General features: G+C 55.8%; 4 protein-coding genes across 6 annotated transcripts in view; 2 read left to right on the plus strand and 2 right to left on the minus strand.

The window, feature by feature from the left end:
- BLTP3A (bridge-like lipid transfer protein family member 3A) overlaps positions 1 to 1,269 on the minus strand; it is a 35,188-nt gene extending 33,919 nt beyond the window's left edge. Inside the window, exon 1 of one of the 2 annotated variants that reach the window (XM_080569127.1) lies at positions 799 to 1,269. In XM_080569127.1, coding sequence (XP_080425253.1) covers positions 799 to 842 — 44 coding nt within the window. In that variant the 5' untranslated portion in view covers positions 843 to 1,269. The remainder of the gene's footprint in view (positions 1 to 798) is intronic. The other variant, XM_080569126.1, reaches the window with a different exon arrangement.
- The window catches only part of RPS10 (ribosomal protein S10), a 129,861-nt gene that overhangs the window by 39,607 nt on the left and 74,943 nt on the right, over positions 1 to 15,311 (plus strand). The gene's annotated exons all lie outside the window — the stretch shown is intronic.
- SNRPC (small nuclear ribonucleoprotein polypeptide C) lies at positions 3,153 to 8,661 on the minus strand. Of its 2 annotated transcripts, none has more exons than XM_080569211.1 (6): positions 8,556 to 8,661; positions 7,920 to 7,962; positions 7,193 to 7,301; positions 5,735 to 5,824; positions 4,519 to 4,623; positions 3,153 to 3,533 (listed from the first exon to the last, which is right to left on the minus strand). In XM_080569211.1, exons 1-6 carry the CDS (start codon positions 8,561 to 8,563, stop codon positions 3,409 to 3,411), a joined length of 480 nt encoding a protein of 159 aa, XP_080425337.1. In that variant the 5' UTR covers positions 8,564 to 8,661; the 3' UTR covers positions 3,153 to 3,408. The 2 variants fall into 2 exon arrangements, with proteins under 2 accessions (XP_080425337.1, XP_080425336.1); XM_080569210.1 differs by having other exon boundaries at positions 5,735 to 5,827.
- The window catches only part of ILRUN (inflammation and lipid regulator with UBA-like and NBR1-like domains), a 30,762-nt gene continuing 25,773 nt past the window's right edge, over positions 10,323 to 15,311 (plus strand). Inside the window, exon 1 of the mRNA XM_080569204.1 lies at positions 10,323 to 10,828. Coding sequence (XP_080425330.1) covers positions 10,671 to 10,828 — 158 coding nt within the window. The 5' untranslated portion in view covers positions 10,323 to 10,670. The remainder of the gene's footprint in view (positions 10,829 to 15,311) is intronic.

The raw sequence follows: 15,311 nt of genomic DNA on the forward strand, positions 1-15,311 counted from the left end.
CACCAGCAAAAGCAGACAGGACGTGATCGTCTGCAGCTCAGAAAGCAGAGAGGAGAAAAGCAGCGTGCAACGCTGTGCCTCCGTCAGCAGCCTCCAGGTCTTTACGTTTCGTCACATCGCTCCGGTCTTTCGGCACTGCAGTGGGAGGCCGTGCCCGCGGCCGTGGGGCACGACACGAACCGTGGCTCTCCCCCGGCTCCTTGCCTTGGGTTTCCTCGGGGAAACCGAGGCCCCGCGACTCGGCCAAGGTCAGCGGCAGAGTCGCACCGCGGAGCCGTGCTTCTGAACCCCAGGCTCGGGCACAAAGCGCAAAGACCCCGCGGTCCCCTTCAGCGCACCTCCTGGTGCCCGTCACGAACTCAGCCGAAAATGACACGCCGCCCTCAAAAACCCCAAAAGCGAGGTGCACGGGAACGTCCCGCGTCACAGCCATCCTTCTCCTCCTGGGGCGCGGCACCTCTTTTCCTTCTCCCCTCATTTTTTTTTTGGGGGGGGGGGGCTTTTCCCCTCGCTCAGCCTCCCAGGAGGCTCAGCCCAGGGTTTCCAAACGCCCCCCCCGGTTTTCCAAACGCCCCCCAGGCTCCATAAACCTTCCCCCCAGGAGGCAGGACCAGCCCGGGGGGGGAGAACCGCACGGCGCCCACTGCCCCCCGAGGCCCTGCCGGAGGCAGCCCCGAGGGGAGGCCGGCGGGGCAGGGCCTCAGCCTCCACCTCCCGCTTCCCCCCCCCCGGGCCTCCAGCCCCGGGCCTCCCCCCCAAAAAAAAAGCCCCACGGGGAAGGGGCTGCGGGCGCCTCACCGGGACAGGTGCTTCAGGATCTGCTTCTTGATGAGGCCGGCCATGCCGCGGCGAGGGGGGGGGGGGGGAGGCTCAGCGCCGAGGCCGGCGGGGCTCCATCGCCGCTCCGCCGCCGCCTCCCGGCCCGCTCCGCCCCGCCGCCGCCTCCCGTTCGCCCCCTGGCGGCCCCACCGGGCTCGTCCCTCGCCCCCCCCCCACCGGGGGTTAAAGGCACGGGGCGGGGGGGACAGCGCTGGAAGCCCCGCGGCCTCGGGCAGGGCTCGTCCTCCTCGCCCAGGGGAGGCCGGAGGGCGGGAGGGTGAGGGCAGGCTGCCTGCAGCTCCCTGCTCTCGGCTCTGTTTACACGCCGGGTATTGGCGGGTGGAAAAATCCACCAAACAGCTTAGGAACCTCCCCTGAACAGAGAAAACGGTGTGCTTAGAATCCCAGAATGATTAGGGTTGGAGAAGCCCTCCAAAATCACCTGCTCCAACCACCCCCTACCACCACTGTCACCACTGAGCCCTGTCCCCAAGCACCACGTCCAACCTCTCCTTGAGCACCCCCAGGGTCGGGGACTCCCCCACCTCCCTGGGCAACCCGTCCCAACGCCTGACCGCTCTTTCTGAGCAGAAATGTCTCCTCATTTCCCACCTGAACCTCCCCTGGCCCAACTTGAGGCCATTCCCTCTGGTCCTATCCCTGGTTATCTGCAAGAAGAGGCCGACCCCACACCCTCCTTTCAGGTAGGCTTCAGGGTATACACAAGGAGGTGTGAGACTATCTCAGGGTAGCCAAAAATAACCTTTAAAGGTTGAAAAAAAGTCGAGAAAAGCATTCAGCACAAAACAACTTAACCGGCGAGGCTGCCGGAATGAAAAAAAAATGTCTCAGTTCAAGCAGTGTCTGTGCTACTTAGTTTATGGCTGTGTTGTAACCCTTTGACGGATGACAAGGAGTTGGGCCATTTCACGAGAGATTTCAGGCTGTACTACAAAGGAGCATTTTGCCTCCAAGGCTGTGCCCAACAAAAGCAGCCCCACATAAATGATGACATTGTTCTTCAAATAAGGCACTGGGGCATTAAACTGATCAGTCAATCCTTTAACGAGAGAGCCGCGTGCTTTGTACTTGGCTACACACATTGTTTTAATCTGATAGCAGGCGGGTGGGGAGACAACTCCAGCAGAATACTTTTATCAGAGGTCAGTGGTGATCATCAGCGGCTCCTGCTTGTTTTCCCCAAGAGATATCGATGAATGCTGTAAGAGCCCGGCACCTGTCCAGCCTGCAAGTGCTGCGCACTGCACAAGTCTGCTATAGAACAGCAGAGAAACGCAGATTAGGGCTAGGCCATGGGATGCTGCAGATGATTTTTCTCTTTTATTCATTAGCAAGGTTAGTGTATTTTATCGTAGAAATATCCTCTAACTTTTGCCTCATCTCCACGTTTGTTGAACATGCCTATTAAATATTGGGGAATTAAATATTTGATGTCTCAGCTACACAATGTGCTTTATAGAAGCCTTCAAAGCATGAGCTCCTCAAATAAAATCTCATCTGATTCAACTGTCCTGTCCCAGAGCAGACGGCAGCTCAGGAGAAGAGCCCTTGCAGTTCTGCTGACCAAACACTTTCCTCTAAGATGCAAATTACTCCCACACTTTTGTATTGGATACAAATATGCCAAGAATGAGTTGGAAAATTCTGCCTATTGAAACAGATGACAACCGACACGCACAGAGCAGTTGGTTATGCAAACAGAATAAATTCTTTCAATCCAATTGGAGTCGTACACCTGCATTAAGCACAGCTCATCAAAAAGCAAAGCCCTTTCAAAAAAGGGGCCTTGGAAAAATGTCTTCAACATCACATTCCTTTATCTGAAGAAAACTGGGCATTAACAGCCACTGACTCAACAGCTCGGATAACTTGGGTTCACACAAACACCTCAGTAGCAACAACAAAGCAAAAATATGTTTTTCAGCATCAAAACACTAACTACAATACCTTACTATCAGAAGCAACCTTTTAACAGCTTCTCTTTGTTTCCCTCAATGACGAATCAGCATTTTATTAAATTCATCCTATTTTGCGTTACAGATTAACATCATTTTGCAGTCTCCTCAGTTAGATATCACTGCACTTTTGTAGTGTTACATTTTTCTTTTAATTAAAAATGTGCACGCTTGTTTTGAAATAAGAATTCGGAATGCAGATACTGATATTTCTCTCTAGGAGTATAACATGAAAAAAATGTCATACCAGAGGACTTAAGAAAAAAAAAATAAGAAGCTTAGTGCTAGGTGGGTGGAGAGGGTGCAATGAAGACTGATATTCTGCTGGACAGAAAAAAATACGCAGTAAGGGTCAGATTCTCCACATGTAAACCAGCATCAATGTTTTATTTCAATGGGGGAAAATCCAAAAAAAAAACAAAAACCATAAAACAGACCAGTTACAAAAGCATCAGCACAGTGTGCATCTAGGTCAAACCGTCTGCAATTTGAAACAACAGCAGATTTCCTCTACACACTGTTTTCATATAAAATCCTCGGGACGTAAGTCTACGGCATTTTAGCATGTGGAAGATCATAAAACGAAAAAAGCCACGGAGCTCCATTTCCACCTTTATCTGTCTGGGCGGGTCATGCCTGGCCTGGTTGGCACCATCATGGGTCTTGAGGGCGGTCTCATCATTGGGGGCCCTGGCATCATTGGCATGTGTCCTCCCATCGGTGGCCTCATCCCTGGAGCTACAGGAGGAAGGAAAACACATTAGAGAAAAGCTCTGGGGAGCTTTGGAAGAGCTGCAGGAAGCGTCCACATTTCTCCACAGCCTCCAGGGAACTTTCATTTTGCACGTGTGTAAGCCTTGATCTGGAACCTGGCTGAGAAGGATTACATTTCCCTGAAGGATACCAGCAATTAGTAGGGGTAGAATCAAGTTCCTGGGTTATATGCCCAGTTTTGACAATATTCACTGATAAATTATTTCAACCACTCAAAAGAGACGCTAGCTTAATAACTGCATTGGAAAGTTCATTTGGAAGACTTACTGCAAAATCTTCCAATTAAGTGTTTGAAAAAGGCTGGGTGTGCTTCTTGGAACTGGGTAATGGCACCAGCCATGAAAAGCAGGTCCTTTACCAAAAAGCACCGAGAGAGTGGTTTCCATCCAGCTTCTCCATTTATTGTCAGACACTGCCTCATATTACAGAGCATGCACATATTTTGTGCCGTTTTTAAAAAAAGAACACTTAAGGAACAGTTTCTACCAGCAACACAATAATTGCATTTCACTACTTTTGGTGTGCACGTGCGTATTCCTTTAGATTTGTTCCAGTAACTGCTTCAATAAACGTCCTCTGAGAACTCTTCAAATGCCAATAAGCTCAAAAGCGGAATAGATCAAGACATTTTAGTTTACCTTTGCTGTTCAGAAAAACCTTTTTAAGGCACGTCACTTCTTTGGAACACATTATTTTAAGACACTTTAAACAATAAACTTCATCTACTGCTGAAATGCATCTGTTGTGCAAAATGTGAACATTGCAACGATGGAATACCTGAACGATTAAAGATTGTCAGACCAAAAGTAGGAAAACTGCAATCTATCAAAGCAGTAATTTCAACCGCACGCCAGGACTAGCAAGCGCTCTCAACAAGCAGCGAAGGAAACTTAAATTAGCAGCTGTCAGACTGCTCCGTTCGAAAGAGAAGACTCCTTTCCAGACTTACCAGGTCCGACGGGCATCATTCCGGGCGGAGGCGGGCCCATCATTGGCATCATTGGGGGCCCACCCATATGAGGGGCTGGCATCATGCCGGGGCGGGGGGGACCAGCTGAACACAGACACAAACCGGTTACACATCCGCCTGCTCTCACATTCCTCAACAAGGTGAAATAGCTATTAGGCTTTACAGGAGGTTTTAGTAATTAAGATGACCTTGATTTTTTTTTTTTTTTGCAATCGTCTGCCTTCGTTTTTAGTTTTAACCTCGACTTCGGGTGCCAAAAAAGTGAATTGGAGGAAGAATACGCTCGCTATTATTTCCAGCTCTGCATATCTAATGCAGATAAACTGCCACTTCCCACAGCAGGGGGCTCTGTGCAGAAAGGGATCTCTGCAGTTTGCCAGCCAAAGTGCAAGACAAGGTTATCAATCCTACTATATTCTTCAAAAAAAAAAAAAGAAACACAAAACCCATTGTATCAGAAGTTCAGATAAAGCTCTCTACACAGCAGCTACAAAGCAATGAGAGAGCACAATTCCATTAATGTGCTCAGCACTAATGAAATAAAATGAAGATTAAAGAAGATGGAAGAAATACTCTTATAGTGCATTCTCTTACATTTCGATATTTGCAACCTCAACATTTTTTGCTTTATTTCACGCTAAAGGGACTTTTGTTTTTTTAATTGCATCCAGTTCTGGGCCCCTCAGTTAAAGGACAGGGAACTGCTCGAGAGAGCCCAGCGCAGAGCCACAAGGATTATTAAGGGAGTGGAGCATCCTTCTTACAAGGGAAGGCTGAGGGAGCTGGGGCTCTTTGGCTTGGATGAGACTGAGGGGTGACCTAATTTATGTTTATAAATATGGAAAGGGTGAGTGTCAGGAGGATGGAGCCAGGCTCTTCTCGGTGACATCTAATGACAGGACAAGGGGCAGTGGGTGCAAGCTGGAACACAGGAGGTTCTGCTTAAATGAGACAAAACTTGTTCATGCTGAAGGTGACAGAGCACTGGAACGGGCTGCCCAGGGGGTTGTGGAGTCTCCTTCTCTGGAGACATTCAAAACCCACCTGGACGCGTTCCTGTGTGACCTGACCTAGGTGTTCCTGCTCCGGCAGGGGGATTGGACTAGCTGATCTTTCAAGGTCCCTTCCAATCCCTAACATTCTGTGAAACACCACCGCTAAGGTCTGCCCTCACCGCCAGGAACCAGAGACTTACGGATGCTGGGAGGGGGCGGTATCATGGCTCCTCCAGGGGGTGGTGCTGAGAACGGCGTCGGTGGAATTTTCCCTTGCTGGAATGCAGCCGCTACATTGGGGGGGAAAAAAAAAGAAAAAAAAAGAGAAAGAATCCCAGAAGAAAAAATAGTTACTAAGCGGAGGAAGCTCCTGTGTCAACGTTCCTTCTCATGCCAAGCATTCAGAACATACTTAACGTCATGGTGCACACTCATTTGTTCTTACTCTGGAACAAATCCCTGGTTTACACTGCTTGTCAAGATGGAAGCACCTGATATTCTCGAAGACAGTTATTACAGTAATTACTCCAGCTGAGACTAGAGAGCTCCAGGATGAATTTCACACACCTAGCTGGAAGGTGGATAGTAGAGAAAACACATCACATGATTTGCAGCTGTAACTTTCACTTAGGATCATTAAATTAATCCACGTTATCATGAAATAGGCCAATGACTTAGGCAGGTGACAAAAAGCGTGAAAAAGATCTAACGTGAAAGGGGAAAGAAGAAATTCAGAAGACCTGAATTGTCCAAGAGGAAGGCAAAAGATGTGAAAGCTGGAAGCAGCTAAAGAAAGAAAGTTGCCATAAGGTTAATCTGGCACTTGTATCTATCCCATCCAGAGAGGAAAAAAAAACATTATTTAGAGAACAAGTGAGAGGAAAAGAACCCCACGAACTGACAGAGGAAACATTTTGCACTTTATTCAAGCCTACAATAGCAAGAGAGGAGAAAAAAAATCAACATCCCTTGAGAGCTGAGGCCAAGCAACTAGAATACGTAAATAACCCACAACATTTCATACATTTTAATGTCCATTTTCCTACCTTCTGGTTTTCTTATTCACGCTCTTTACATAGAAGTGCTACTACCAACAGAAGCAAAAATAAAGTAAGCTTAAGCCCTAGAGAGATGTCTTATTTCTCTTTTTAAGGGAAGGAGCTAAAAACCTGTTATGAGATCTGGTGGAACACCTAGAACAAATTTGTTCCACGAGCCTCTTCTCATGAAGGCTTGCTAGCAAAACCATTGTGCTTGAAGAGATTGTCCTTGGAATTTAAGGAAGTTTGTTTAAAAACCAACACCCCAAGAGGGCTCTCGATCTAAACCCCCAGCCACTTGCCCCTAACCCACAGCCTCGTGCTACGCGAGCTTGTACGATGCTGCTGGCAGTGCTAAAGGCGAGGGGAGCTACAACCCTCAGCCGCAGCAGAGCAATGCCTGCCTGCAACGAGCCCTCTCAGCCTCTTACATGGGAGCCCACACTCAGACAAGGTCAAAATTCAAATCCCAAGTGACATTCTTATCCACAAATCATACAGCAAAGAGCCACCAGGGAACTGATAACGAATCAGCGTGGAAAAAAGGAAGAAAAGCACTTGGAGGACAGAGAGCAGTAACAGCAAAGCAAAACAAGATCACAAAAGGATTCGCCTTACTTGTTTTATCAATCAGGCTCTGGGCTTGCTCCTCCATCCATTTCTGGTAGTAGTCCTTCACATTCTCTTTGTGCTTTCGGCCACTGCAGTGGGTTTTTCTCACGGAGGGCTGAGAAAGATCACATTAAACCCAGAGCTTGTGTAACATCACATAAAATCACAGTTTACTGGGAACTTCGGTAAAACTTAAACATATCCTCTTTGGAAGCACAGAACTGCTTGGTTTCTGCGCACACCCAGAGGCCAGGCGCTGTGCCATGCCCTCACGTACAAACGACAAGCATCGAGCCAAGTTTTCGGGTGAGGCTGCGCTGACACCAAGTCACACCGTGACACCCAGGATTGGTGAGACCTAGCGAGACTCCAGTCCCTCCAGTTCCTGTTTCCTTTTTGAGCAGGACATCGCAGTAATTTCAAACAACCTGGGTTTAGTCGGTGCAGGGTTTATTTTAAGCGCATGCAATAGTACAGATGAATTAACGCAGAAGGTTTGTTACTTACCGACAAGCTAGGGGGACACCTTGGTATTTCAAATAGACGGGGTTTGCTCTATGTGGGGTTTATTTTAAGCACACCTGATATCATAAATGAATTAACGCAGATGTGGCTTACTGACAAACAAGCAGGACACCTCACTGCCTCAACTAACCCAGTTTTAGCCTACCCAAGTTCTATTTTCACGTGCTCAATACCCAAGGTGGGTGACGGCGGACGGCTGGGCGCTTACCGAGTCGTGGGTGAGGTACGTGTCGCAGTAGTCGCAATAAAACCTGCGGAGGCAGAAGGCCTGTTACTGACCAGGGACACCGCTCCGTGCCACCGGGACCCCCGAGCTCCCCCAGCTGGGCCAGGGACCCCCGGGACCCCCAAGCTCCCCCCAACCCAAACCCAGAACACCGAGCTCCCCCCGCCAAGCCCAGGACCCCCGAGCTGCCCCGCAACTGGGCCCGGGGACCCCCGAACCCCCCCACAACCGGGCTCGGGGATCTCTGAGCTGCCCCCAACTGGGCCTGGGGACCCCCGATTCCCCACAGCCAGGCCCAGGACCCCCGAGCTGCCCCCAGCCAGACCCGGGGACCCCCGAACTCCCTTCCAACCGGGCCCGGGGACCCCCAAGCCCCCCACAACCGGGCCCGGGGACCCCTGCGATGCCCCCAGCCAGACCCGGGGACCCCCGAACTCCCCTCCAACCGGGCCCGGGGACCCCCAAAACCCCCCACAACCGGGCCCAGAGACCCCTGCGCTGCCCCCAACCGGACCCGGGGCCCCCGATTCCCCCCAGCCCCGATTCCCCCCAGCCGGGCCCAGGACCCCCGAGACCCCCCCAACCAGACCCAGGACCCCCGGCCCCCCCGGGGCTCACTTGGGCATGGTGCTCCCCGCTCCCCGCCACCGGAGCCGCCAGGAAATGTCCCCCCCCCCCCGCACCGCCCCCTTCCGCCGCCTCAGCCCCGGCCGCGCTCCGCGCACAACGGTGGCTGCCGAGGGACAGAAGAGGCCCGCGGGGCGGCCTTCGCCTTCCCCGCTGCCTCGGTGTCCGGCCCGGAGCTGGGGGAGATTTGGGACCCCCGTTTTGGGGGGGGGGGGGTGTTGGGGAGCTCAGGGGAGGAGCCCCCGCAGCCCTGTGGGCTGCCTGTGCCAGGTCACAGCACAGAAAAGGGAGCGGCTCCGTCCCCCCTGACACCTTCCCCTCGGGTGTTTGTACACCTTAACGGGGTCTCCCCTCAGCCTTCTCTTTTCCAGGCTAAACGAGCCCAGTCCTCTCAGCCCGTCCTCATACCGCAGGTGCCGCAGTCCCCAGGCATCTCAGCACCCTCCTCAGGACTCGCTCCATGGCCCTCAACCCCCAGAGTCAGTAGGGTTGGAGAATCCCTCCAGGATCACCTGCTCCAACCACCCCCTAGCACCGCCGTCACCCACCAAACCTTGTCCCCAAGCACCCCGTCCAACCTCTCCTTGAGCACCCCCTTGGCCTGGGGAACCCACAAAAAGGGGCTCGGTATTGGGCAGGGAGCTTGGTCAGGCCGCTAATGGCTGCCAAAAGCAGCCCAGGGGGGGCGCAGGCTGCTGGAGGGCTGCACCAGGAGCCTTGTTCGTGCTCGTTTCAGCGCCACTGGGCAACACTCTCCTCACGTGAAACACAGCCGCGTGGGCTGTGAGTCCCGTGGGGCACCGTGGGGCCGGGGATGAAGCCAGGCACTGTCTGGGGACGGGGCAGGAGGCAGCTGGGCGGTTGGTGTGACCGCCCCGGTGCCGTGTGCCCCCGCTGGGCCTGGCGCAGGAGCCGCAGCAGAGCTGAGCAGGTTTCGGGACGGCGCCTCGGGTCCTGCCCTGGTACAAACAGCAGCGACCCCGTGAACCCAGCGTTGTTCAGGCCCAAGCGAATCCCCACAGGCTCCATTACTCATTAAGCGGGCTCTCAGGACACACAAGCGCCACGCAGCGATATGCGGGGATTTGTTTGCCCTGTGATCTCCCGGGGTGCTTCATGACACGGCCTGGCTTTGAGTTCCAGCCTCTTTCACACCCCTGCCTTCAGCCGTGGCACCACAACCCCTTCCACCCGCACACCAAAACCACGAGCTGGGCGCCGTGGGAGCACCGCGGCCCTCGCCTGGGGCAGCCCCAGGGAGCTCCTGTAACCCCCAGCCCGGCCGGGACGCAGCTCGGGACACAAACACCTCACGTAACGCGGGGCATTTGAGGTTAAAACCTGGTTTATTTACAATAACGTGCTCAATTTGTACGAAACAGCCTTTATTTCCTCGGTTTGCGCCCCCCAGCACTGCCAGGGAGGCTTCTGCCTTCCTCAAAAGCCAGGATTCGCATTGCTGAGGCCTGGGATTGCCCGACCCGCAGCGAGGAGCGGAATTGAGGCGAAAAACGAGGATTTGAGGAAAATTCCAGGCCGCGAGGCCTCTGCCCCCCCCCTTCCCGCTGCCATCCCAGCAGCCCTTGCGCCTCGCTACGCCCCAGCACCCCCCTCCGCGTCACGTGACCGATTTGCATCCATAAACACGCGCGCTCTCCTCCCCGCGCCGCCTCCCATATATGGCAGCGCGCGCGCGCGCGCGGCGGGGCGCATGCAAATCCCTCGGCTCCCATTCGCAGACGGTGGGGGATCGGCGTCAGGCGGCGCGCGCGCGCGCCGCGTTATGCAAATGCCTGATTCCCCTCCGCGCCCGGCCCGCGGCGTCACAAGGCGCGCGGGGCGGGGCGGCGCCTGCGCGGTGCCCACGCCGACGCCCGCGCCCCCCTCCCCTGCTGCCCGCCCGCCCCCCGCCGTGCCCTCACACCCCCCCTCCCCTCACCCTCACCCCCCCCACCCCCCCTCCAATCGCCCCCATGCGGCGCTGAGCGGCGGCGGCGGCGGCCCCGGGAGCGGCCCCGGTAGCCTGGGGGGGGGGGAACCCGGACGAGCGGCGGCAGCAGCAGCAGCAGCCCCGGGGGGGGTGGCGGTGGAGGCGGCGGAGGAGCCATGGAGGGCATGGACGTGGACCTGGACGCGGAGCTGATGCAGAAGTTCAGCTGCCTGGGCACCACCGACAAGGACGTGCTCATCGGCGAGTTCCAGCGGCTGCTCGGCTTCCAGCTCAGCCCCGCCGGCTGCGCCTTCTTCCTCGACATGACCAACTGGTGAGGGCCGGGGGGGGAGGCTACGGAGAGCCCCGGGGGGAGGCTGAGAGGCTGCGGGCTCGGGGGAGGCTGTGGGGGAGGCTGTGGGGTTGGGGGAGGCCCCTTGGGACCGTGGGGAGGCCGCCGGGCTCGGGGGGAGGCTGTGGGGTCGGGGGAGGCCCGCGGAGGCCGTGGGGAGGCCGCCGGGTTGGAGGGAGGCTGGGGGGGGGGGGGGGAGGCTGTGGGGTTGGGGGAGGCCCCAGGGCCTGGAGAGGGACCCGGGGGAGGCTGCACGGCCTGGGGAGGCCGTAGGGCGGCCCGGGGAGGCTTTGGGGACCGGAGGGAGGCCGGGGAGAGGTTGTGAGGCCGCTGGAGGCCACAAGGAAACCGGGGGTGGCTCCAGGGGGGCCGTGGAAGGCTGCGGGGCCGGGGGGAGGCCGCCGAGCTGGGGGAGGCTGCAGGGGGTTGGGGGAGAGCCCTGGGCAAGGGGAGGCCGCAAGGGGACCGGGGGAGGCCGCCGGGACGGAGGAGGCCGCCCCGAGCTGCCTGAGGGGGCGTCGGGCCTGGGGGGGGGTCTAGGGGAGGCTGCAGGGGCCTGGAGGAGGCCCGGGGAGGCCACAGAGGGGCTGGGGGAGGCCGCCCCGAGTCCCCTCCGAGAGGGCGTCGTGCCCGGCGGCGGGAGGCCGGTCCCTGCCGTAGGCCCCGGGGTGGAGGCTGGCAGGGCAGGGAGCCCCCCGGGAGGATTTCTCCGAGGCCGGGGCTCGGCGTTCGGCCTCCCCGCTCCCCCCCTGCCCGGTGCCGGGGGCATTGGCAGCCCCGAGAGCCCCTGGGTCAAAGGGCTGCGGGCTGTTAACCAGTGACCAGCTCCTGGCACCGCTCCTCCTCCGAGGGGACGGAGGGCGAGCGGCCTCGGCGGAGGCAGGGCTGGGCCGTGGCGCCTGTTGGCCCCAGGAAAATTGGGGCAGAAAGTCTTGGCCTCCCCGGGAAAGTTGCCTGGGCGTTTGGTGAAGATGTAACGTCTGCTCGCGAGCTGGGCGGCTCTCAAAAACTTCGCTTTCTTGGGGGGTTTGGAGGTTGTGAAAGCTCCTCGGTGCTCTCCCGGGTTAAAAGCAGGAGCACAGGTAGTCAGGGAAGCCGCAACTCGAGGGGAAAAAAATGTGGGGAAGATGCGATTTAACGGTGGAAAACAGAAAGTAGGAGGGTGTGGGGAGCGCAGGGGTGAAGGGGTGGTGTGAAATTGCTGCTCCTTGTTGCCACCTGCGACCTTAAAACCATCCCGGCTGGGCTGTGCCAGGATGACCGAAGCGGGACCCTCGCGGTGTGTTCACGCTGAGGATGCAGGAGAGCCGAGCGCCGTGCTTCAGACACAACAGCAGTTACTTACCTAAATTGTCCGTACATTTTTTTAACTATATTCCATCGAATCCAGGAAACCTTGGGTTTGAAGCTTGAAATCCGAGTTGAAGCCCTTGATATCAACAGTTGGGGGAGGAAAAAAAAACACTTTCGGGGAACTGTCGAACTAATCAATAGTAACGAGACAACTTCGTAACCTCCTTCCTTCCCTCTTCCTGCGGACCTGTAGGGAGCTCTGATGGCGAACGTGCAGCTGCAGAGGGAGCGAGGGAACAGCAAATAACGCCGTGTGCGTTGCAGGCTGATAAATGCAAAAGAGTCTCGTTAGTGTGCAGGGGTTTGCGCTGGGGAAGTGTCACAGCAGAAAAAGCTTTCCCTCCTCCTTTGTGTTTTGGTGATAACAGGAATAAAAGCACCTGTGCTAGACGTTCTGCTTTGCGAGGTAACGCTGGGGGGTTTTGGTGTTTTGTGTTTTTTTTTTTTCCTGTGATGTTCCGTGGGAGAGCAGAAACCTCAGGAGAGTCCTGGGAAGGACCTGGGAGCTCCTAGTGAGGTGGCTGTGTGTAACCGTCACGTTCCTCGTTGGTGTTGAAGCTCTCTTTTTCAGGAATATTTACTTTCTTTTGCAGTATCAGTTTCTTAAATACAATCTTAGAACTATTTTTTTTATCTTTTTAGTTACAGTCAAAAATCTGAAGTGATCAAAGGAACTCTAATTCACGAGGAACTCACAACTTCAGTGGCTAAGCTCTGGGAACGCAATAAACTTTTAGTGGTTTGTTTTTTTTTCGGTGTTCATAAGCCGCGCTGGATGGGTGGGAGGGTGCATAAAAGGAAATGTGACAACGTGGGGGAATGCGTACGACGCTCCGCGAAAATCAGCGCAGGCTGCGGTGTGGTTGCTCCCGAGGTGGGCTGATGAAAGCCCGGCGGGGTTTTGCCTTTCAGCAGCCCGGGCACGGCCGGGGGTGCTGCCAGCCCTCTTTGGGTGTTCTTGCCGGGATGCTTCGGTGCTGCCCTGCGGGACCGCCCGTCCCCTGTGCCTGTCACCCTACGGCTTACGGTTCTGTTCTCTTCCTGCCCCGTTCTCCAGCTCCCACCTCCTTGGGCTACCGGCCTGAGAGCTCCCTGTCGTTATAAAAAGCCTCGGCCACGTTTTCCCTCTCCTGGCAGCGCCTTCCCTTTGTCGTGCTGAAGGGCGCCGTGCACCTCCAGGCTGCCACCCGAGGTGGTGGCAGGTGCCGCCGCCGCCGCACGGGGGCTGATTCCTCGCCCTGGAATTAGGGCCCGGATCTTCCGTCACCATCCTACCCTGTGAATAACCCCTCTGGGTGAGACCGCCGAGTCGCTTCTCCTGCTGGTAAAGGTCGGGCGCTCCTCCTGGGAGGCGATCTCCTCCCTCTCCGTGCCAGGATCGATGGCTGCTCGCGGCAGGGCTGAGACCTGCGCTCGTGCGGCGCCCCGAGTGCTCCTCAGATACGCTCGTACGGGTTAATTAAGAACTTTTTTTCACGAGTGCAGCAGGCGGCTCTTTGATGATAATGATGTAGTCGCCGGACCTGGAGCTACTTCCTTGTTCTAGGCCTTTGAGATAGCGAGGCAAGCGAGCTGAGCCGGGCTTTGAACGCACGTTTCCAGGGCTATCATTGGGAACTGCGTCTGAATCTCCGCTTCTGGGAGAGGTGAATTGTTTGAAAACAGCTTTTTCGGGTAACCTGCAGAAGAGAATCTGTTGATCGTGAAGAAATACGAGCTGCGGGTAGCCTTCAGGTCTGTCGGTACCTCCGGCTGACCCGGAGCCGCTCGGTGTGCTTTCCAAGTATTTCACGGGCTGGGGCAGCGCTCGGGAAGCTGCCAGCTGCTTTCGTTAGCACCACGGCAGAGGTGCTGCAGGTGGAACACACGCATCCTGAGTTTCTGAGGCCGGTCTTTGATCTTCAGGTAAGACAGGTTAAACGCTCGCAGTTGTCTTTTCCCCTGTTATTTAAACGCTTTCCTAGAGCTGGGCCTCCCGTGAATTGCACGGGGGGTTCCGACCTGCTCCAGCCCAGCTTCCTGCTGCCCGGGCCCTTCGGGGAGTGCTGCTGCCGCTTCAGGGCCTCGTCCCTCGGTGGTTTTTTGGGGTTATTAAAGGGCCCAGAGGTCGGCCGAGAGGTTGAGCTCTTGGCCTAAAACCAGGAGCGAGCTCCAAAAGATGTCGAGGCCCCAAAATATTTCCTCCTCGGGAGGAGAACCGCAGCCGAGTCGCGGGGCGTTTTGCTGCCGTGGTGCCTGGGATCAACCACACCTCCGATAACCGGGTCCCTGCGCTGTGGCTCCCTCCCCTCCGGGTGCTTTGGGGGGGGTCCCAGGAGGGCTTTTGGGGGCTGCTGCGGTTCCAGGCCCTGGCTGCTGGCGTGCCGGGTGCCTGGGGACGTGTCCGAGCTTGTCCAGGCTCCGTAGTCTCATCCGACTGCATCCCAAACCCCTTTCGGAAAGCCTTTGCGTTCATTTATTTCTTAAAATCCGGGGTCGGTTAGGTCAGCGCGGAACGAATCTGCGCCGGGCTCTGCCCGCGGCGGCCCTGACGCGGGAGCAGGGGTCGGTGGGACCGGGGCACGATCAGAAAACACCCGGAAAGCAAATTTTGCGATGCCCCGACTGGCCGTCAGCAGTAAGGAGCAGCGTGAACGTAAACAGCAGGGAAACTTTGCCCGGAACGCGCGTCTTGTTTGCTTTCCTTACACACTCTGGTAAGGCCCCTCGCGTCGAAGTCCTGGGACTCTTCCCAGGCTGATGGGGACAGGTGTTGGGACAAGGAAGAGGAAACTTTATTCGCTGGAAATTGCACCAAATTTCAGGGTTGAGGGGTGGCAGGGGAAGACGTGAGCCCCTTCGGTTCTGTGTAGCTGGGTTTGGGGCAGCTGCCGGTGCTGGGGTTCAGCCCCTGCGTCAACGCAGGTGGCTGCGGGGGGATCCTACCTCGGAAGATTGATTTAATGCTGGCACATTTCAGTAATTCCCGTCTCATGTTTGTTTACATGCTTTTTTCACGTTTGTTTAGCTGGGTTCTGTTGGTCTGGTAGGTGTGATGCTGGTATTTAATTTTAACGCGTCAGATAACGATGGTGTCCATTGCGTTTAAAAAGGGAAAAACAGCGCTTTATTG

This window comes from Anser brachyrhynchus (genome assembly GCF_964034855.1).
Source record: "Anser brachyrhynchus genome assembly, chromosome: 27".
NCBI classification, from domain to species: Eukaryota; Metazoa; Chordata; class Aves; order Anseriformes; family Anatidae; genus Anser; species Anser brachyrhynchus.